General features: G+C 46.2%; 2 protein-coding genes across 4 annotated transcripts in view; both read left to right on the forward strand.

Annotated features, from left to right (window-relative positions):
* Positions 1-16,428, forward strand: part of LOC102156046 (protein S100-A15A-like) — a 34,266-nt gene extending 17,838 nt beyond the window's left edge. For 2 of the 3 annotated variants that reach the window (XM_038543320.1, XM_038543318.1), the window contains 2 exons: positions 10,341-10,522; positions 12,413-16,428. In XM_038543320.1, coding sequence (XP_038399248.1) covers positions 10,373-10,522; positions 12,413-12,589 — 327 coding nt within the window. In that variant the 5' untranslated portion in view covers positions 10,341-10,372 and the 3' untranslated portion in view covers positions 12,590-16,428. Of the gene's footprint in view, positions 1-9,820; positions 9,967-10,340; positions 10,523-12,412 lie in introns of those variants that run through there. The other variant, XM_038543319.1, reaches the window with a different exon arrangement.
* A 3,190-nt stretch (positions 16,429-19,618) lies between these two features.
* Positions 19,619-20,554, forward strand: S100A8 (S100 calcium binding protein A8). Its single transcript, NM_001146144.1, has 3 exons — positions 19,619-19,651; positions 20,059-20,221; positions 20,370-20,554. Exons 2-3 carry the CDS (start codon positions 20,081-20,083, stop codon positions 20,496-20,498), a joined length of 270 nt encoding a protein of 89 aa, NP_001139616.1. The 5' UTR covers positions 19,619-19,651; positions 20,059-20,080; the 3' UTR covers positions 20,499-20,554.
* Positions 20,555-22,667: the final 2,113 nt, after the last annotated feature.

Consider the following 22,667-nt stretch of genomic DNA (forward strand, 5'->3'; position numbering starts at 1 on the left):
ATTTTTGGATTTTATGAAACCTTCTTCACATAGGCATGATGGATCATTAACTCCATTTCTAGCCCCTCTCCCGCCTCTGGAGGGTGGGGAGGGGGGAGTGAAAGTTTCAATTCCTAATCAGGGCTTGCTCTTACCAGTGACCAGCCCCAACCTGGGAGCCATCCAAGTGCCCACCCAGATTCACCTCATTAGAACAAAAGATACTCCTAGTGTTCTTATCACATAGGAGGTTACAAGGGTTTCAGGAGCCCTGTGTTAGGAACTGGAGTAAATGACCAATTATTAGAACCCAAGATGTTCTCAGTGCTTTCATCACCCAGGAAATCCCAAGGGTTTCAGGAGCTTGTGCCAAACATTCGGAGCAGAAACCAATGATCTATTTTCTCCTAGCTCCAAAGAACACAGACCTCTGAATCATTCACCCTGGCAGTTGGGAATGGGGTGACATGGGAGAGAGTAAAAGCTAATTGGTTCTGGGCCTTTTGTGTGTGTGTGTGTGTGTGTTTTATTCTGTCTTTTGAAAAAAAATTCTTTTTAAAGGTTTTATTGATTTATTCATGAGAGACACAGAGAGGGAGGCAGAGACACAGGCGGAGGGAGAAGCAAGCTCCACACAGGGAGCCTGACGTGTGACTCGATCCTGGGTCTCCAGGATCACGCCCTGGGCCGAAGGCAGGCACTAAACCACTGAGCCACCCGGGCTGCCCTCAACCTATGAGCCACCTAGGTGTTCCCTGTTTTTTGAAATTTTAATTTAATTTAAATTCCAGTATAGTTAACCTACAGTGTTCTATTAGTCTCAGGTGTATAACGTAGTGATTCAGCACTTCCACACATCACCCATCATAACCCATCATCATGCTGCATCATGCCATAGTCCCCGTCACCTGTTTCCCTCTCCTTCCACCCTTCTCACTGTGTTCTCTGTAGTTAAGAGTCGATTTCTTGGTCGTCTCTCTCTCTCTTTTACCCTACAAATATGATATTTGTCTTTCTCAGACGGACTTATTTCATTTAGCATGATACTCTTTAAATCCATCCACGTCAATGTAAATGGTAGGTATTCATTCTTTCTGATGGCCGAGTAATATTTCATTGTATATATACCACACCTTCTTTACCTGTTCATCAGTTGACGGACTCTTGGGCTGCTTCCGTAACTTGGCTATTGTAGATAATGCTGCCATAAACACCAGGGTGTATGCATCCCTCTGAATTAGTGTCTTTGTATTCTTTGGGTAAATACCCAATGGTGTGACTATTAGATCCTAGGGTAGTTCTATTTTTAACTTTTTGAGGACCCTCTGTGCTGTTTTCCTCCGTGGCTGCGCTAGTTTGCATTCCCACCAACAGTGCAAGAGGGTTCCTTTTTCCTCCACATCCTTGCCAACACTAGCTGTTTCTTCTGTTTTTGAATTTAGCTGTTCTGAAAGGTGTGAGATGATATCTCATTGTGGTTTTGATTTGCATTTCCCCGATGATGAGTGATGCTGAGTGTGTTTGCATGTCTGTTGGCCATCTGGATACCATCTTTGGAGAAATGTCTGTACATGTCTTCTGCCAGTTTTTAAATTTATTATTATTTTTTTTGGTGTTGAGTTATAGTTCTTTATATATTTTGGATACTAACCCTTTATTGGATATGTTATTTGCAAATATCTTCTCCCATTCTGTAAGTTGCCTTTTTTATTCTGTGTTTTGATTTAAGTCCCCAAACTGAAGGCCAGCTGTCCTGTCCAAGTACTTTTGCTCAGGCTGATTATAATAACATCCTGTGCCAAAGCCCCTTTGCTTTCACCTCATTTACTGAGAGAGTCCAGAAGCAAACTCCATCTGCTGCCAGAGCCTTTGTTCTCCAACCAACGATTCTCTCTCTCTCTTCCATCTTAAAATGTTGTATCCAGGGATTGAAACAAGGGGAGGGTGCTGCTGCCTGTTTGCTTTCGTTAAAAGCAGTGCAGTCCAGTGACTTCTTCATATGGAGGTCTGGGCAGAGAAGGTCCCTGACATTACATCCATTTTGTTATGGAGCCTTGGTTGCCGCCTCAGCCTTGATATCAGCCCCTGAGTGGGGAGGTGAGGTCTCCCAGGGTTCTGGTTCTGTTCTGGCCAGAACTTGGGCCATCCACTGCAGACCAGAGACTTGAGCACTTCGTTTAGTGGGTGGCGGGATGCCAAGTTGTGTAAAGATTGGCAGGTTCTGGCTCCGCAGTGTCACTCTTGCCTCTGTGGCTTCTCCTCAGTCCCTGGGGTAGCTGTTGTAATAAACCCTAACATCTAGTACTGTGACTCATCCGATTTTTCTTCATAATCGCCTGTGCTATTCTTAGCCTTTAGCATTCCATATACTTTTTAGAATTAGCAGGTCAATTTCTGCAAAAATCCTGGATGGATTTTGATAGGGATTGTACTGAATCTTCGGGTAACTTTTGGGAGAATTGACAGCTTTGCAATAGCAGAATCTTTTGGTCCATGAACATGGTGTATCTTTTAATAGCTTTCCATCCCATTTAGGGATGGAATAAACTCCAAATTTGCAAAGTCTTCCTTGGTCTGGCCTCTGCATCCCTCACAGATGTAACCTCACCTCCTTTCTCTCTCTGTCTCTCTGCTCTTCGTTTACATTATTTTACATGGCTGTTTTCCTTCTGTCTCTCCCACCTGCATGTGTGCTTGGATCAGCCATTTTCTCAAACTACAGGATTCTTCTCTCAGCAGGATCGTCTGTTATTCAGAGGCACGATAACATGGTTAATGTACAATATGGTGATGATAGTTAGCAAAACTGTATTGCATACTTGTCATCTGAAAGGATAAATCTTAAATCTTCCCAACACACATACACACAATGGTAATAGTGGAGAGTTATGAATATGTTTGTTAGCTCGATTATGGTAATCATTTCACAATGTACACATGTATCAAAACTTCGAGTTGTACATCTTAAATATATATAATTTTTATATGTCAGTGATATCTCAATAAAGCTGTTAAAAAAAGAGAAAAGAAAAATAGGTGCCATGGAGCCAGTCTAGGTTTGAATTGTGCCTTTGCATTTAGTAACTATGTTGCTTTGAGCATGTTCCTTGACTGATTCCTTGGGTTCTTTATCAGCAATCCTTTTTTTTTTTTTTTTAAATTTTATTTACTCATGAGAGATACAGAGTGAGAGAGAGAGGCAGAGACACAGGCAGAGGGAGAAGCAGGCTCCATGCAGGGAGCCTGACGTGGGACTCGATCCCAGATCTCCAGCGGCGCTAAACCTCTGCGCCACTGGGGCTGCCCTTTATCACCAATCCTTATGCAGGTGAGACGAATGGGTAGGTGTGGAGTCTGTGCTCAGGCCAGAGGAAGTGCTCATTTAGTTATTTCTATATATTTAGTAATATTCTCTGTTTCCAGAAGCCTCCTGATTCTACAGAAGCAGCCCCGTCACTCTTCATACCCTGATACCATTCTAATTTTCTACATGGCAAAGAAACGAAGTTACCCAGAAAATGCAATAATGTCACACTTTGTCTTTCATCTCAAAGATTCTCCCTAATGATTCTAAAGCATCTAATAACCCCTCTCAGGCATAGACCATCACTGGGTAGTTCCAGATACGACCAGGGAGGCCATTGAGTATGATATTAGTTGGTTCTAACTATAAAGATAAAAATAGGTCTGTAAAATAGAAAGTAGATAAACACTGATGAGAACTGGTAAAAATCCCAAATGGAGCTTCATTTAACCATTATAACCTGGTTCATTATCTTTGGTGTCAAAGTGGCCGTATTTCTTTACTTTTTAAAGTAATTGTTTGAAATCTACCCTCCCGCCTCCCGGAACCTAATATTCTCTAGAGGTGTTGGGCTTCAGGGCCAATTTTGAGCTAGCTTTCTCAAGCTAATTAGAGAGCTAGTCCTTTGCTGCAGCGGCTTGTGGCCTGTCTTTACAATCGGACGGAGGTGAGGTGAGGACTATGCCCTGGCTACCGCAGGGATGTCTGTCTGGCACAAAGCTTGTGGATGCCTTCTAAGCACACATGACCTTCAGCTGTTGTGTAGGTGTCTGCTTCCACCTCCAGACTATAATCTTCTAGAAGATAGGGTGTTGTTCTTTTTTTGAGTTGAGAAATATTTGACAGTTAATAACTGTATACATTTAAGGTGTACTATTTGATGATTTGATATACATGATACATTGTGAAATAATTACCATAATCAAGCTAATTAACATATTAGTCACCTTATATAATTACATTTTTTATGTGGTGAGAAAACTTATGATCTACTCTCTTAGCAAATGTCAAGTATACAATGAAGTATTAACTATGGTCACATTGTTTTACATTATCTTCAGAACTTACTCATTTTGCATAACTGAAGTTTTATATCCCTTGACCAATATTTCGCCATTTCCCCCTCCCTCCAGCCCCTGGGAACCACTTTTCTATTGTTTCTATGAGTTCAACTTCTTTGGACTCCACATATAGTGAGATCATGCAGTATTTGTCTTTCTGTGTCTGCCTTATTTCACTTAGCATAATGTCCTCCAGGTTCACCCATGTTGAAAATGGCAGGATTTCCTTCTGTTTATGACTAATAATATTCCATTGTATGTATATGCTGCATTTTCTTTATTCATTCATCGTTCAATGGGCATTTATGTTGTTCCCGTATCTTGGCTATTACTAAATAATGTTGAAATGAACATAGGAGTGCAGATTATTTCTTTGAGATCCTGATTTCATTTATTTTCTTCTATTATTTTTTAAAAGATTTCATTTAGTCGTGTGAGACATAGAGAGAGAGGCAGAGACACAGGCAGAGGGAGAAGCAGGCTCCCTGCGGGGAGCCCGATGTGGGACTCAATCCCAGGACCTAGGATCACGACCTGAACCAAAGGCAGACACTCAACCACTGAGCCACCCAGGTGCCCCCGATTCCATTTCTTTTGGATGTATACCCAGAAGTAGGATTGCTGGATTCATAAGGTAGCTCTATTTTCAATTTTTTTTTTTTTGAGGAAACTCCATACTATTTTCCACAATGCTTTACTAATTTACATTCCCACCAACTGTATACAAGTATTCTCTTTTCTCCACATCCTTGCCAACATTTGTTATTTATTGTCTTTCTGAATATAGCCATTCTAACAGGTATGAGATGATATATCCTTATGGTTTTGATTTATATTTCTCTGATGATTAGTGAAGTTGAACATGTTTTCACATACCTGTTGGCTAGTTGTATGTCTTCTTGTTTATTAAAAGATTTTATTTATTTATTTGAGAGAGAGAGCACGAGCAGGAAGGAGGAGCAGCAGAAGGCAGAGGGACAAGCAGACTCCCTATTGACCAGGGAGCCCAAGTGGGAGCTCTAACCCACGACTCTGGGATCATGGCCTGAGCCGAATAGCAGATGTTTAACTGACTGACCCACCCAGGTGCCTCTGTGTCTTCTTTTGAGAAATGTCTGTTCAGATTCTTTGCCCATTAAGAATATTTTTTGTTAAAAAAAGACAAGCAAAAAAATTTTTTTTGTTGGGGAGGCCTGGATGGCTCAGTGGTTGAGCATCTGCCTTGGGCTCAGGGTGTGATCCTGGGGTTCTGGGATCGAGTTCCACATTGGGTTCCTGTGTTGAGCCTGCTTCTCCTCTGCCTGTATCCCTGTCTCTCTTTGTGTCTCTCATGAATAAATAAATACAATCTTAAAAAAAATTTTTGTTGGATTGTAAAAAATAAAAAAAATTAATTTAAAAATATTTTTTGTTTTGTTATTAAGTTGTATGACTTCCTTATATATTTTGGATATCAAATATATGGTTTGCAAATATTTTCTCCCATTCTGTTGGTTGCCTTTTCATTTTGGTGATTGTTTCCTTTGCTGGGCAGAGCTTCTAATTTAATGTAATCCCATTTGTTTAATTTTGCTTTTATTGGCTATGATTTTGGTCTCTACATCCAAAAAAATTGTTGCCCAGACCAATGTCAAGAAGCTATTTCCTATGTTCTTCTCTAGTAGTTTTATGGTTTTAGGTCCTATATTTAAGCCTTTACTCCATTTTGAGTTGATTTTTGTATATGATGTGAGATCAGGATCCAACTTCATTCTTCAGCTTTCAGTTTTCCCAGCACCATTTACTGAAGAGACTACCCTTTCCCCATTTCAGTATTCTTGTCAAAGATCAGTTGACCAATGTGTGGACTTATTTCTGGGTTATCTGTTCTGTTGGTCTTCATTTCTGTTTTTATGCCAATACCATCCTGCTTTGGTGATGATAGTTTTGTAATGAATTGTGAAATCAGCAAGTGTGATTTTTGCCCAAGATTGCTTTGGTTACTCAGGATCTTTTGTGGTTCCATATGAATTTTAGGATTGTTTTCTATTTCCATAAAAAATGCCATTGGGATTTTAATATGGATTGCATTAAATCTGTAGATAACTTTGGGTAGAATGGATACTTTAACAATATTAATTCTTCCAGTCTATGAAGATAGGATGTCTTTCCATTTATTTGTGTCTTTTAAAAATCCATTCATCAATATTTTCATAATTTTCAGTGTGTAGGTCTTTCAACTCTTTAAGTAAGCTATTTCTTATGCATTTTGTTCTTTTTGTTGCAATTGTGAATGAGATTGTTTTTTAAATTTCTCTTTTGGATAGTTTGTGTAAATAATATATTGATTTTTTATGTTAATTTCATACCCTGCAACCTTGTTGAATTTATTATTTATAACAGGTTTATTGTTGTTTAGTCTTTAGAATTTTCTATGTATGATCATATCATCTGCAAATAGAGATAATTTTATTTCTCCTTCTCATATATGGATGCCCTTTATTTCTTTTTCTTGTCTAATTTCTCTACTAGGACTTCCAGTACGATGTTTAAAAGAAGTGGTAAGAGTAGATGTCTTTGCCTTCTGCTAGATCCTGGAAGAAAGCTTTTAGTTTGTTTCTCCCATTAATTATGAAGTTGCTTGTAAGTTTTTCATATATGGTGTTAAGATCCTTCTGTACCTATTTTATTAGGCTTTAATCATGAAGAGGTGTTAAACTCTGTCAATTGCTTTTTCTGCATCTATTCAGGTAATTATGTATTTTTTTTTCATTTTGTTAACTTGTTATAATACCTTGGCTGATTTGCATGTGTCAAACCATCCTTGTATTCCTGAGATAAATCCCACTTGGTCATGGTGCATGATTCTTTTAATGTGCTGCTGAATTCACTTCGCTAGGATTTGATTAAGGATTTTTGCATGTGTGTTCAACAAGGATATTGGCCTGTGGTTTTTTCTTGCAGTGTCTTTGCTACTTTTGGTATCTGGTGATATTGGCCTCATTAAATGAGTTTGGAAGTGTTCCTTCTTCCATTTTTTGAAAGAGTTTAAGAAGCATTAGCCTTAATTCTTTGAATGTTTGGTAGAACTCACCCATAAATCCATGGGTCCTGGGTTTTACTCTTTTGTTTTCCAGACAAACAAAACAGGGAGCTCATCACTATACTTACAAGAAATCCTTAATACAATTCTTAAAATTGAAATGAAAACTCATTAAACAGCAACATGAAAGCATAGGAAAGCATAAATCTCACAGGTAAAGGTCAATATGTGGAGATATACAGATTAATGTAATCCTGTAAAGGTGTCTATTGACTTTTATATTAAAGCAGGGAAGTCTTTGGGGGGTACTCCTGTTCTTTTCCCCCACAGAAGGAAGTCATGGCCAATAGGATCTCTCATGGGTCTGCTTATGGGTGTACTTGCTGCAGCAGTGACACCTGTGTCTAGATGTGGGTGTGTGGGAAACAGCTATGGAGCTATGGAGCTCAGGCGCTTCCATCTGGGAGTTGGGTGGCAGCTCTGGTCTGGGAGGTGGGGTTCAGTGCACACTAGGGCAGATCTGGCTGGGGAAGGGGGTATAAAGCCATTTCTGTCCCCCTGCCCCCCAGCACCTAACACACATGGTAAAATTCTTAAGAAACATCAATATTAAGGAAGAGTTAGTTGAAATGTATAAATTTAAAGTAATTTAAATGTCTACCAATAATAGATTAATTAAAAAAATTTTGATACATGCAAAGAAATAATCATTAGGCATTCATTAAAATCAGGGAGCATTGATTAAGTGGGTAGGAAGATGTCCACAGTCTAGCATTAAGTGAAAAGAGTGGTTATAGTTGTGGAAGGAGGTCATCACTATGCACTGGGATGGTGTGGGGAGTCGTTGTGTCCAGGTTGAGCAAAAGGCAGGGTAAAGAGGGGTGCAGTATGATCTCCTCCTCACAAACCAGTTATGGGTTAGCAGCGGAGCTCCTTTTGAGTGACAGACTATTACCCAGTGATGGTCCAAGGACATATTGGCATACCAAATTTGTTAATTAGGTGGTTTCAAAGTTTTTATTTTTATTTTTGTTTCTTAGCTCCAGACAATGCAAAGGTGAACATTTTACTACCTATTGCTTTTTTTTTTTTTTAAAGATTTTATTTATTTATTCATGAGAGACTCAAAGAGAGAGGCAGAGACACAGCCAGAGGGAGAAGCAGGCTCCCTTTAGGGAGCCCGATGCGAGACTCCATCCCAGGACCCCGGGATCATGCCCTGAGCTGAAGGCAGACACTCAACTGCTGAGCCACCCAGATGCCCCATCTATTGCTTTTTAATATCTGTTTAATTACTTTCTTGGGATAAATTCCCAGGACAGTGATGGCTAAATTAAAGGTATTCAATAAATATCTCTTGACAATAGGTTACCATTGCCAATTGTTTTACTAGAAATTTGAGCCCTGTTTTTACTTTGGAAACATAAATGTGTATTGGTGAGCCACTTACTTGCTGGAGAAATCACTGTTGGGTAGAAGAAAGCTCACTCTGCAAACTGAAAAAGTTTTGGCTTCGGTCTTTTCCTACTCTCTCAAAACCTTCAGGGACTCAATTACCTGTCCTTTGGCGCCGCCTTCTGGGAGAGGCACTCACCAGCCGGTGTGGCCCCTCCCAGGGAAATCGAGGGGCTGACATGGGCTGAGAGAGGGGCACTTGTACCGAGCCCCCTTAGGGTAGGGTCACTCCCATATCACCGTTGGTAATTTTCTTACAACAAACCTGTTCCTACCACTTCTTTCTCATCTCCTCATCACCCAACCCATTAAAAATCCTGTCAGCTTCTTTCTGGGCATAGGATATAACGCAGCCCTGGCTTGGCACCAAGGCCGGCCCCCCCGCCCCCCCGTGCTCGGTCTTCGCCCTGTCTCTCCTGCAGTTAAATGTTTTCCTCAAGGCCCAACTCAAATATTGTCTCTTTAAGGAATCTTCCTCAACTCTTCTCTAGGCAGCAAGTGTTCCTTCCTGGGCACCAAGGTACCTTGTTCATGCCATGAAACTGTACTCTTCAGTGGATCATACCAGTGTGTGACTCTGTGCTCTCCCCACACTGTGAGCTGGCCTCATGTTGTACGCACGTTCCCTAACCAGGTCCTGGAACACTGTGGGGACTCCAGAAATGTTTGTTGGATGAATTAATATGCTTTATGACTCTAGCGTCCGGGGGCTCAGTAATTGAGGGAGGACATCTGAGGAGGATGTATTTAATTTATGTGTCTGACCCTACCTAAGGCCTGGAGCTGGGAGGGTGAACTCTGAGGTAGAGAGACTGACATTATGACCTCCCGTGGTTCTGAGATGTTTCAGATCAGGCTCTGAGGGAAGGTGGGTCCCTGAAACTGGTTGAGTTAATTGTAGGAAGCAAGTGTCATGTGACATCATCTCACGAATGCAATTATGGCTTAGTGGTGTTGCTGAAGAACCTGTGAAAGGTCAGGACACTGGCTGCCATAACTAGAAGCACCAAAGATGGGTAGGATGTAGGACTCGGTGCTTGGGCCCCTGCTTGCACTGATGCCTCCTGCCTGAGCGCTGGGAAATCTCTAGGACAAACCACAGGCTGGCACGGTGGTTTTGGAGCAACCCCATCCTGACAGCACAGGTCAGCACTTCTTGTGAGAATGGTGGAGGTGGGTGGACGGGCCTGGGTCCGTGCAGGTCTGAGAAAGCAGAAGTGGGCAGCTCACCTGTTTTGGAGACTGTGTGCAGTGGATGGATGTCCTAACAAGGAAGTCATGGTTCTCCAATTGATTTTAATCTCCAGCTGGATCAGTTGTGTGATTTTTGGGAAATTTACTTAACCTCTCTGGATATCATTTCTTCATCAGGAAAATGGTGGGAATGATGTCTACCTCATAAGGTCACTATGAAGATTACATGTGATTCTCTGTATACAAGGCTTTATCCAGTGCTTGGCTGGCTCCCTAAGAGTTAGCCAAGGTGCTGCTCTCCTCTCAGTTTCTCCACCGTTCCCAGGTGCTCCGGGTTCTGGCCAGGGTCTCGCCGCCATGACACACAAGCCAATGGAGGAATCCCTCTTCCAAATCGTCCACTGCTACCACCAGTACGCGGCCCGGGAGGGGGACGTGGAGACTCTGTCCCTGGAGGAGTTGAAGGCTCTGCTTATGGACAATGTGCCCTGCTTCATGGAGAGCTTGGTGTGTGGGGTCTGGGGTCAGGTGGGGATGAAGTACAGGATTGGTTGTGGGGTTGGAAGTGAGTAGTGATGGTATAGGTGCAGGGAATTATCTCCCCTACTTGGGACAGGGTTGGGAGGGCAGGGTCTGACAGAGGGAGGGTGGATCGGCCCAGCTTTGTTTCTCCTCCTCTTTCCTAAAACTCCCTGCTGGTCCTTACTGCAGCTAATCCCTGAGACTTTGTCCTTATCCCAGCCTGTGTATCCCTCTGCTCACCCTGTTTCTTAAGAGAAGAGGTCCTGCAGCCCCATTCAGCCAGGGGCCCTGCCCCAAACCTGCCCTTTTAGCTTCCCTCCCAGGGACTAGCACAAGCTTCCTTGTCACCACACCAGGGTGAGGACAGTTTGGGCAGAAGCCAGGTGGGGAAAGAAAATGTAGTGTCCCATTCCAGCTGCTGTCTGAAGGGCTAATAGAGGCTCTTGGGCCAGCTTGGGGGCTCAGAAACCCTCTCAGGCCTGCACGGCTTCTCCATTCTCAGGCCCTATAATTACCAGGTGTTGTGGGGACTGGCAGGAACGTCTGGGGTGCTGTCTTCTGCCCTCAGGGCCTGCCTGGGGGGGGGGATCTCTGGACCACCATCTCTAGAGGATTTCAGATCTGTACACTGACCAGAGGCCACTGCCTTCCAGAAGGAGCGCCGCCTCATTCACTTGGCATGTCCCCTTACTTACCTTTGGGAAACATCAGAGAGAGTCTTGCCCTCAGTTTATTGGAGTATAACCGTGAGGGTCACAGAGGGGACTAGGGCGACTGTCATCCAGGGCCAAGTGCCTAGACTGTGTGGCTGGGTATGGGACTGCCAGACACTGCCACGTGGGGCTCACAGACCTGCCCAGGTACAGGGCCCTCAGGGACAGACAGTGGGCAGCCTGGGCCAGGGGGGTTGAGCTGAGGGGAGCCAGGGAGAGCCTGCTCATGCAGGAAGCCCCAGGGTCCAGAACCAACCAGTTTTGCAGAGGACATGAGATGAGGTGAATTATGCTGGTGGGCTATAGGGGGAAGCAGGAGGTGCAGACCTGCCCCCAGGGATGAGGGTCACCCTCCAGACCCCTGGCTGCTGACAGATGATGCCATTTCCTTCCTGGGAGTCTTTCCAAAGACTTCACTCTGGGTCCCCACATCTACCAGCCAAATCCTGCTGAAACCAGCTCAAGGCCTTGCCTGGGGCTCCTGCCCGCTGACCCTGGCCTTCCTTCTTGTTGTCTCTTTCCACCTCAAGTGCTTTTGCTCCTCCCCTATAGCATCCCCGATCCTCAGCCCTCCTGGCCACCTGCTCTGGGCCGTGCTGGACAGCCTCAAGGCCCACAACATTGTCTTTCTCCTCATTTTGCACTATCCAAAGGTGACGTAGGCTCAGTGTCATAAACAACTCCTGGGCAGATGCCACAGCATGCAGACATCTGATCCTGCTCTTCGGGGGCCCCGTAATAGCACTGGACATGCAGACATGAGGGGCAGGTGGGCTGTGCCTGAGGAGCTCTCTGTGTGAAGGAGGGGGCACAGCCTTCCACCCTGAAGCCCCTGGCCTGGCTGTCCCTGCAGGGCAGCTCCCAGGGCCACTGGGAAGATAAGCTTAGCAGCCACCGACGGTGAACAGATGTATCAGGACACCCCAGGCCACTCAGCACAGCTCAGCAGCTGGTGGGGGTGCCCAGGCCGTGCAGTCCACCACATAGCCCCAGGTCTAGTGGGCAGAGGGCCTGCCACATGTCCCCTTGGAGCCTGATTCTGCCCCACATGGTGACCTGGCCTCTGCCTGAGGGAGGGGCTGTGTCCTGTAAGGTGGTGGAGGCCCCAGTGCCTGTGGGGCGGGGGGCCTGGGCAGGTGGTTGACCCTCTGCCCCTCCTCAGGGCCGGAAGGAGCCCTACTACATCTCAGAGTTGTTCCGGGCTGCCGACAAGAACAAGGACAACCAGATCTGCTTCGACGAATTCCTGTTCATCCTGGGCCGGCTCCTGAAGGATTACCACCTGCTGTACCACCGGCAACTGTGCGCCTGCTACTGCGCCCGGCACAGCCTGCACTAGGCAGGGACGCCCCGGAGAGCCCGTACTGGACAGGGATGCTCCCGGACACCTCGCACAAGACAGGGGCGCCCCTGAGCAGCCCGCACTGGACACGGACACCCCAGAAAGCCCACACTGGATAGGGACGCTCCTAAACAGCCCGCACAGGACAGGGACGCCCCCGGACACCCCACACAAGACAGGGATGCCCCTGAACAGCCCGCACTGGACGGGGATACCCCAGAAAGCCCGCACTGGATAGGGACACCCCGGACAGCCCACACTGGACAGGGACACTCCAGACAGCCCGCACTGGACGGGGACAGCCCTGAGCAGCCCTCACTGGGTAGGGACACCCCAGACAGCCCACACTGAACAGGGACACCCCAGACAGCCTGCACTGGATGAGGACACCCTGGAAAGCTCACACTGGATAGGGATGCCCTTGGACAACCTGCACTGGACAGGGATGCCCCTGGACACCCTGCACAAGACAGGGATGCCCCTGAGCAGCCCACACTGGACAGGGACACCCCGGACAGCCCACACTGGATAGGGACGCCCCTAAACAGCTCGCACAGGACGGGGACGCCCCTGAACAGCCCGCACTGGACAGGGACGCCTTGCACAGCCTCTGCCCACAGGTGTCTATCTAGGAGCAGGAGCAGGAGCCTGAGCTGCTGCAGAGCTCTGCCCTGCTTGTCAGCGTGTGCCTGCATGTACCTGTACCTGTGCACAGGCATGTGCAATGCATACCTGTGAGAGAAGAGAATAGAGCAACACCACAAATGTGCTGGGAATTCTTTGTTTATGGTTCTGGGCATCTGCTATGAGTCCAGAGAGGAGGCTTGCTGCTCCCTTGGGGATCATCCATTCCAGCCCCAGTCTGAGGAGGGAGCCCTGGACTGAGAGGGGAGACATGGTCTCACATCCAGAAGGCCCAGTCTGAGGGGGGAGGGAGGAACGCCCCTGCTTCCAATTGCCCCTGTCTGAGGGAGGAGTCTCTTCTCTTGGGGAGCTGGCTGTCTGACACGGAAGATAGGCCTTACTGGTGATGTTTTGACCACTCATGCTCTATGCGTACACTATGGGACAGGAGCCAAGAAGGCACATGTACACTGGACCAGGACCCACTTGAGGGTCTCCTTGCTTTGGAGGAGAGCCAAGGAATCAGTGTACAAAGCAGGAGTAGCTTGGGCCTGAGTAGGGGCTGGAACAAGACCAGGAGGTGCTGTGGGTAATTGTCCTGGGCTGGCTGGATCAGGCAGGGCCAGTCTGAGAGCAGATTGTGAGCTGGATTTTGCACATGCTGAGTCAGAGACAGGGATTAGGGCAAAGGGAACACTCCAGCCTATTATGGTGAAGAGGGATGAGTGGAACCTGGGCTACGGTCAATCAGGGAAGTCTTCCTGGAGGAGGGAAGGGTGGGGTCTGGGTTTTACTAATTGAGGCTGATGTGGGCATTACTGTACTTGGGGCTCATGTGACTTACCATCTAAGTCCTCCTATGGTCTCTGACCCCTCCCAGGAGGGATCTGCCCCTGCCCATCTTTGTGTTTATTTTTCTCTCTCTCTCCCCGGGAGCCCAGGAATCTGACGCAGAATCTGTCTGGGTCAGTCTTCTCTGCCTAGGCCCTGCTGGGGCCCATCATGGTGGCTTAGTTCTCAGAGGATGGTCTGGGAATCCATGTCCTGAGTGTGTTGTGGTAAAAATGAGGAGTTTACCAAGAACGACGGGCAATCATCATGGCCACTATGCCAATGACTGAGGAATCATTTATGGGACTTGGTTAGGTTCCCTCTCCCAGTTGTGCCACAGGAGGGGCAGAGCCCTGTGGGCTGAGCAGGGGCCCTTGTTTCTGACCAGTCGAGCTCTAAAGCATGGTGTTGCCCCCACTGTTCCCTGGACCTGGCCTGCCACGGGACGTCCCTTGTACATTTGCCAATCCACCAGTGCTTGCTGTTCAGGACTAGGCTGGGTCCCAGCGCTCTTCCTCTGGACTTTCCTGCATGCTCCATGGGGTCTGTGGAGGTGCATGTGCTGCTGTACCTTGGGTGTGTTTTGCCATGTGTGCCCTCTACCGTTGTGAGCATGGCTGCAGTAAGGAATGCAGAAATAGGGCCTGTGGTTGGGAATCTCTAGTCATGACCAGAAGCATGGATGGCCAAGTGAGCCAGGCCTAGGGCCAGATACTTCCTGCCTGTCTGACCTAAGACTGCTGGTTTCCACAGACCTTCGAGGGCTAAGGGTCCGGCTCACACTAGACCTCCTGCCCTTTCCTGTAGTAGGGGTTGGGGGAGCGTGCAGTGGTTTCTACACTGGCCGCTGTGTCCTCATTTCCTCAGCCGTGGGCACAGGCTTGGTTGAGTTGGGACACATGCCCAGGACTGAACTCTTTCCTGTAAGTAGGAGCAGGTTCCGCTCCTGGGGTTTCCCCATGTCCGCTGGTTTGATTACAGACTGTGCCTTTTCCCTGATGTGCTTACCCAGTTCCTGACACATTCTTCTAGCAAGTCACTCAGCCTGCTGCCAGCCTGGCTCCTGCTCCCCCTCAGGCCCCGGGACTGTCGGTCCAGGTGGAGCATCTCTGCGGCAACTTTCAAGGCCTCACTACTCAGCAAGTTCCATGAATAAGCATGTGATGCTGGAAGGAGGTCATGGCTTATGTCTGCCTTGGTCTTCTCCCTGGACCTGGAGCCTGGTTTCCTTAATTTCTGGATGAAGAAAGCTGTCTCCACTGGGACTGTTCTCAGGGGACTGCCTCCAAAGGAAGCATCCCTTGAAGGGCCAGGGATATGGGATGACATCATCTGCATCAACCTCATCCTCACCCTCACTGAGACAGGTCACTGTGGGCTCCATCCCAAGCTTGTGAACAGATCCTAAGGAGAGTCTCAGAAAAGCCACTTTTTTGGGTTCTAATGTGTACTTTTTGGCACCTAAGCAGATACATGCCACGGGAAGAAAATTGAGTAACTCCCCGTGCTTCTGTTTCCTCATCGGTCACATAGGGATGATTGTACCTGTAATGTCCACTTCAAAGGGTTATCAGATGAGGCAGTGTTATAGAAATATTTCAGAAGTATATTGTACTATTTGGGATAAGTAAGGTGCTATTATGCCAGGTCCACGCAGGAGAGGCCTGGTGACAATAGGTGTGCACTAAGTGCTTATTCACTAGTTGAAACTTGTTATTGTATATGTCAGGAGCAGCCCCATTTTTCTATCAAAAGGTTGACTCACCTCTCATCAAGGAAATTAAATTGCATTTGGTTGATACATTTACATCCTGCCATGTTCCAAAAATGATTTACACAAGAGGGATGTGATAAAGGGAATTTCTGCATTGGATAAGGGATAGATCCAATGTTTAATTTTGTGTTCATTTATCCCCTCAATTACCATTAATCGAACACCTACTATATACCAGGCCCCAGGAATGTGAAGTGATTTCTACTCTAAAGGGGCTCCCTGTCCCAAAGAAAAGGCAGATAAGAAACAGATGAATCATAACAAAGCAGGAAAAATGCTGTGATGTATGAAGATTTGGTGGAGTGGGGAGAAGAATTAACTCAGTGTTGATAGGAGTGTGGGGAGGAGGATCAGGGATGGATGTGGAGCAGATGGTACCCGGGCTGGATGAGGAAGACAAGGAGGGCTTGACTGGCAAAGAGGCATTCCAGGCAAAGGCAGGAAGTGGATGATACCACATCATGTCACCTAAGTAATTTGATGACAAATTACTCGTCTGTAAAATGGGGATTATGATAGTACCTACTTCATAGGTTATCATGAGGATTCAATGGATTGATGTAGATAAAGCACTTACAACAGTTCCTGGAACATGGTGGAAACCCAATCAATGTTATTTTGCTGTTATTTGTTCTTATTATTGGTTGTTGTTGCTGTTACTGTGTCTGCTAGGCACTGTGTGGGGTCCTGTGTGGGGTTCTGGGGAGGCAGGGATGGGTGGGCCAGTCTGGGTCCTCGAGGGCTCATAGTCTAGCTGGGCAGTCAGTCAGGCACTTGCAGTGCAGTTGTCATGGTGCACGCTCACCCAGCACTCACTTGCTCACTTATTCTGCACACCCTAAGTACTTCACATGTTCTTTGTGTAAACTTTTTATTAAAGTGCAATACATATTAAGAAAAGCCTACAAATTGGGACACCTGAATGGGTCAGTGGTTGAGTATCTGCCTTTGGCTGAGGTCTTGATCCTGGGATCCTGTGATTGAGTCCTGCATCAGGCTCCCTACAGGGAGCCTGCTTTTCCCTCCACCTGTGTCTCTGCCTCCCTCTGTGTGTCTCTCATGAGTAAATAAATAAAATCTTTAAAAAAGACAGAGAAGTCTACAAATCATAAATATTTTTCATCTATTATTAATCCTTACCATAGCATATGAGGTATATTCTATTTATTTTTTAGGTGGAAGCATTTAAGAAATTTAAAATTTTAATTGTGGCAAAATACATATAACATAAAATTTCCCATCTAAGGGTTCAGTTGTATTAAGCACATTCACATTGTTGTGCATACAGTCCCCAGAACTCTTTTCATGTTGTCATTGAAACCCAGAAAATACTATCTGTTATCCCTCCCCAGGCCCTGTCCCACACTATTCTTTCTGTCTTTATGAATTTTACTATCTTAGAAACCTCATATAAGTGGGAACCAACAATATTTTTCTCTAGGACTGGTCTATTTCATAAGCGTGATGTCCTCAAGGTTCATCCGTGTTGTAGCAAGTGTTAGACTTTCCATCCTTTTTATTTTTTATTTTTTTATTTTTTTAAACATCTTGTTACTTTGTGCCTTTTATTTATTTATTTATTATTTTTTTTAAAATTTTTTTTATTTATTTATGATAGTCACAGAGAGAGAGAGAGAGAGGCAGAGACACAGGCAGAGGGAGAAACAGGCTCCATGCACCGGAAGCCCGACGTGGGATTCGATCCCGGGTCTCCAGGATCGCGCCCTGGGCCAAAGGCAGGCGCCAAACCGCTGCGCCACCCAGGGATCCCCTCCATCCTTTTTAAAAGTTGAAAATACTGCATTATGTGAATATACCACATTTTATATATTAATTCATCCTTGAATGGGCAGTTGGATAGTTTCTACATTTCAGCTACTGTGAATAATGCTGACGTGAATGAACATGGATGTACAAATATCTATTTGAGACCCTGCTTTCAATTACTTTGGATATAGATCTAGAAGTGGAATTACTAGATCATATAGGAATTCTGTTTCTAACTTTTTTGAGAAACCATCACACTGTTTTCCACAGCAAATGCACCATTTTGCATTCCCACCAACAGTGTACAAGGGTCCCAATTTCTGCACATTCCTACTAACACTTGTTATTCTGCTTTTGTGGAAGTAGCCAATCTCATGGGTGTGAGGTGATATCTCATTGTGGTTTTGATTTGATATCCTTAATGATTAGTGATGTGGAGCATCTTTTCATGGGCTTATTTGTATATCCTCTTTGGAGAAATGTCTATTGAAGTCCTTTGCCCATTTTTCAATCTGGGTAATTTTGTTGTTATTGAGTTGTAGGAGTTCTTTATGTATTCTGGATACTAACCCCTTATCAGATGTATGATTTGCAAATATCTTCTCCCATTGTGTGGGTTGCAGATAGACTCTATTTTTAATCCCTGTTTAATAATTGAGGTCACTGAGGCACAGAGACAGTAATTGGCCCAAAGTCACACAGCTATAAAGTTAATGATATAATGAAGCCCAAAGGACTATGGAGACATGAAGGAGAGGGAAGCTAATCCCATCTACTTCCCCCAGGAGGCGATCATGGCCTGTGTCCTGGAGAGGCATGGGGTAAATATCTGTTGAATACCAGGAAGGAAACAGAGAGGAGAGTTTTCTCAGCAGAGTCATGTTCTTGTCTGGTCAGGTTCTGGCACATGAATCTCTGGGCCCTCCCATCTTTGCACTGTTCAAAACTCTGGGTGAACTGCTTTACCTTTCTGGATGTCAGTTGTCTGCAGACTGGGTGGGTTCTGTGTACGGCTTTCCTGGTAGACATGTTCTGAGGCTCTCTGTGCTTTGTAACAAGAGAGATGCCCCACAATCTTCAGCACTGGAAGCCAGTTAATCCAAGTGGCATCTCGTTGGAAGACAGGAGTACTTGTTCCTCCTGAAATCCTGGGGGATTGGCCACCTCCTCTTCTCCCCTTGGGCATAAAGCACTTCTGGCTTCCCCAAAGAACCCCTTCTCACCCTCACCCCACCCCCATGCAGTTGGGTTCCTCTTCAGCCTAGGCTCCTGGGGTCAGAGGCACACAATCTTCCCAGAGAGGGCTGAAGGGTCCCTCCTGTGTTTATACAGCAACTCAGTGCCTCCTGCATGCAGAGGGATCCCACTCCAGCCTCCTTGTTCAGGGGCACAGTGCACCCCTAGCTTCCAGAGCGAGAGAGCTGGGAAGAGGTGTGGGTGGCAGGAGAGAGCCTGATATAGCAGCGCATGTCCCACAGAGTCCAACCACGCACAAGCAACAGCTTTTGTAGAAATAGTCCAGCTTTCACAACGAAAATCGAACAGCTAGGACAAGACCCCTTTTAGGAGTCTTAGGACCCTTTCAAGAATCTGATGAAAGCCATGGAGAAATGTGCTTATTTGCGCAAATACTCAAAATGATACTTTGAACTCCAGCTCCATTTCAGAGATGCACAGTCTACAGTGCTCGGGATTAGCAGCAGCAAGAGAGGAGGACTTGAGAGTGGGCATCCAGGCTGGCTGAGCCAAATGATGCCAGTGGCCCAGCAAAGGAGTCCTCACCATGGCCTCTTCCTGATTTATCCTGCTGGGCACTACTGCCTAGCAAATACCTTCCTCTTTCCATTTTTCCTACTTCCCCACCTCCCATCAAAATTTTTCATTCTGTGCAGTGATTGCCCCATTCACCTGGTTGAGAAACCAGAGGCTGTGGCAACCTGGGGAGGGAGGGGCTATCTCTGCATGGCCTAGGGCCCTGGCAGCTGGCCACAGCCTGGCTGCTATAAAGGGGAGCTGCCACTGAGCCCTGCATATCCTCTGTCAACTCTGTTTCGGGAAACCTGGTAAGTAAGACTGCCTCAGTCTGCTCCATGCTTTGGGGCTGCCCCCCCACCCCGGGAGGGCCAGAGGTGGAGCAGAGAGGGGAGAGAAAGCTAAGGGAGGTCTGGAGCAAGATCCAGAGCTCTTGGAGGAAGTCAGTGAGACAGGGATGAAGACAGAGCTGGGTCCTCTGTGCTGTTGGTTGGCTGAGGGCACAGGGAGAGTCAGCAGGCACTGTATGTTTGTGTGGACCTTCCCCGTCCCCCCCTTCCCATCACAGCCACAGCCACCTGCTGGGTTTAGTTATTTGAATGGTGCAGGCCTGGATGAAGCCATTACTTGGAGTAAGGAGTATTCCCCTAGTTTTCACTCTGCTGGGGGCAGAGGAACCATCCCCATCCTGGGATTCCCCATGTGTTTCGTGTTGCAGGTGGGGCAGATCCTTGGGCACCATGCTGACGGAACTGGAGAGTGCCATAAACTCCCTCATTGAGGTTTACCACAAGTACTCCCTGGTGAAGGGGAATTACCACGCCCTCTACAGAGATGACTTGAAGAAATTGTTAGAGACAGAGTGTCCTCAGTACATGAAGGTGAGGAGGGGCTGGGTGTGGCAGGGGTCTCTGTCTGGCCAATGAAGCCCTGGGTCCCTGGTCCCCTACGCCACCCTATGCAGACAGCCATGGCTCAGCTCTTGCCAAGGTCTTTACGCACTGGCTTCTTTCTCCTCCATCTTGACAGAAAAAGGATGCAGACACCTGGTTCCAAGAGTTGGATGTCAATAGCGATGGTGCAATTAACTTCGAGGAGTTCCTCATATTGGTGATAAAGGTGGGCGTGGCCTCCCACAAAGACATCCACAAGGAGTAGCAGAGCCCTGGGCCCCGGGGCTGTCCCTGCCGAATAATAAAGTAGTTGATACCTCAGGCCTCTTTTGGTGTCTTGCCTTTCTCTTGTGTAATGAGGTTCCAAGGGGGTGGAAGGAGGGGTGGAAAACCCAAAAAAACTAAAACAAACCTCTGTTGCCCTGCTCTCCTCTCACATACCTTCAGTGCTTATCGCTCACCTGGTTTCCTCCCACTTTCTCCTCCAGCTAATCCTGTCTCTTCAGTCCCATTGTCTAGAGGTATTGGTTCTATTTAGTTAGGATTCCAAAAAGTCCATGATACTGGAGCTGGTGATTTTCCTATCTGTTCCCAAATGAGTGATATGGGAACAGAGTGATGTAGGGAAAACTTATATTTCTTTCTTTCTTTCAGATTTTATTTATTTATTTATTTATTTATTTATTTATTTATTTATTTATGAGAGAGAGAGAGAGAATGCGGGGGGGGGGGGGGGGGACCCTGAGATCATGACCTGAGCTGAAACCGAGTCAGACACTTAACTGACTGCACCATCCAAGTGCCCCTCATACTGGTTTCTAAGTTAAATTTTAGTGTCAAACCAAATGTTTTAGATGTGACTCTCGGGAAATTAGGGAGATAACTAAGTAGGCATGTGTGTATGTGAGAGAGAGGGAGAGAGATGGATTCTGTTAGTGTTATGGCTGTAGATGGTGTTCAGAGTCCTATATTAAGTAACCCTAACAACCCCCTCAGTCCTACATTTGTAATTTCTCCTTGGAGATTTTGGAAGATTTCCTTCTCGCTCTGTTTTCAGCCTCCCAACATGATGAAACAATAAAGGAATAGGTAAATAGGCTAATGTATTCCTAAAACTGAAGTCACAGAATACGGCACTCAAATGCTGCCCTTGCAGGGTGGGGTGTGATGCTCTGCTGCTCAGTGAATATCTACAACAACTTCCTGATCATCACCAGTAAAATGGGAAAGCCAGTGATGGATAGGTGCCTCTCACCAGAACCCAGCCCCAAGCTGTGTTTCCAGGCTGTGCATTGGGAAATTTTCTGTTGTGCCCACTTAGGTGATGGGGCAGTGGTGCTAGTGACGGAGACGGAGGTAGGGAGCTATCACTAGCATCTGTAAACCAGAGTTCTTAACTTGGTTTACTGTACATCACTGAAATGGAGCTGGAGTACAAAGTATCATTTTGAGTATTTGCGCAAATAAGCACATTTCTCCATGGCTTTCATCAGATTCTTGAAAGGGTCCTAAGACTCCTAAAAGGGGTCTTGTCCTAGCTGTTCGATTTTCGTTGTGAAAGCTGGACTATTTCTACAAAAGCTGTTGCTTGTGCGTGGATGGACTCTGTGGGACATGCGCTGCTATATCAGGCTCTCTCCTGCCACCCACACCTCTTCCCAGCTCTCTCGCTCTGGAAGCTAGGGGTGCACTGTGCCCCTGAACAAGGAGGCTGGAGTGGGATCCCTCTGCATGCAGGAGGCACTGAGTTGCTGTATAAACACAGGAGGGACCCTTCAGCCCTCTCTGGGAAGATTGTGTGCCTCTGACCCCAGGAGCCTAGGCTGAAGAGGAACCCAACTGCATGGGGGTGGGGTGAGGGTGAGAAGGGGTTCTTTGGGGAAGCCAGAAGTGCTTTATGCCCAAGGGGAGAAGAGGAGGTGGCCAATCCCCCAGGATTTCAGGAGGAACAAGTACTCCTGTCCTCCAACGAGATGCCACTTGGATTAACTGGCTTCCAGTGCTGAAGATTACTTACTGCAGATTATTGGGTTTTTGTTTGCAGTAGACTTTATTCACACAACAATGAGAACAAGTGAGAAAGGGTAACAGCTTAAACCCTTATCCATCTACCAAAGCTTTAATTACTAGCCAATTTTATTATCAGCTAACATATTGGTGAAAATGGTTGGCAGCCAGCAGAGAATCAAGATTGGGGCCTATGGAGCCTTTGTGTACTTGTTGGTGGGAATGCAAACTGTGGAAACAGTATGGCAGTTCCTCTAAAATTAACAATAGAAATACCATATGATCCAGTAATTTCACTACTGAGTATTTATCCAAAGACAACTAAAACATTAATTCAAAAAGATGTATGCACCCCTATGTTTATTACAGCATTATTTACAATAGACAAGATATGGGAGCAACCCAAGTGTCCATCGATAGATCAGTG

This window comes from Canis lupus, chromosome 7 (genome assembly GCF_011100685.1).
Source record: "Canis lupus familiaris isolate Mischka breed German Shepherd chromosome 7, alternate assembly UU_Cfam_GSD_1.0, whole genome shotgun sequence".
Lineage (NCBI taxonomy): Eukaryota > Metazoa > Chordata > Mammalia > Carnivora > Canidae > Canis > Canis lupus.

Bases quoted from the DNA above. Each gene is read 5' to 3' on its own strand.
- S100A8 (NM_001146144.1), top strand. From the start codon at position 20,081: ATGCTGACGGAACTGGAGAGTGCCATAAACTCCCTCATTGAGGTTTAC. The intron at 20,222-20,369 runs GTGAGGAGGGGC...CCATCTTGACAG, and splicing joins AGTGTCCTCAGTACATGAAG to AAAAAGGATGCAGACACCTG.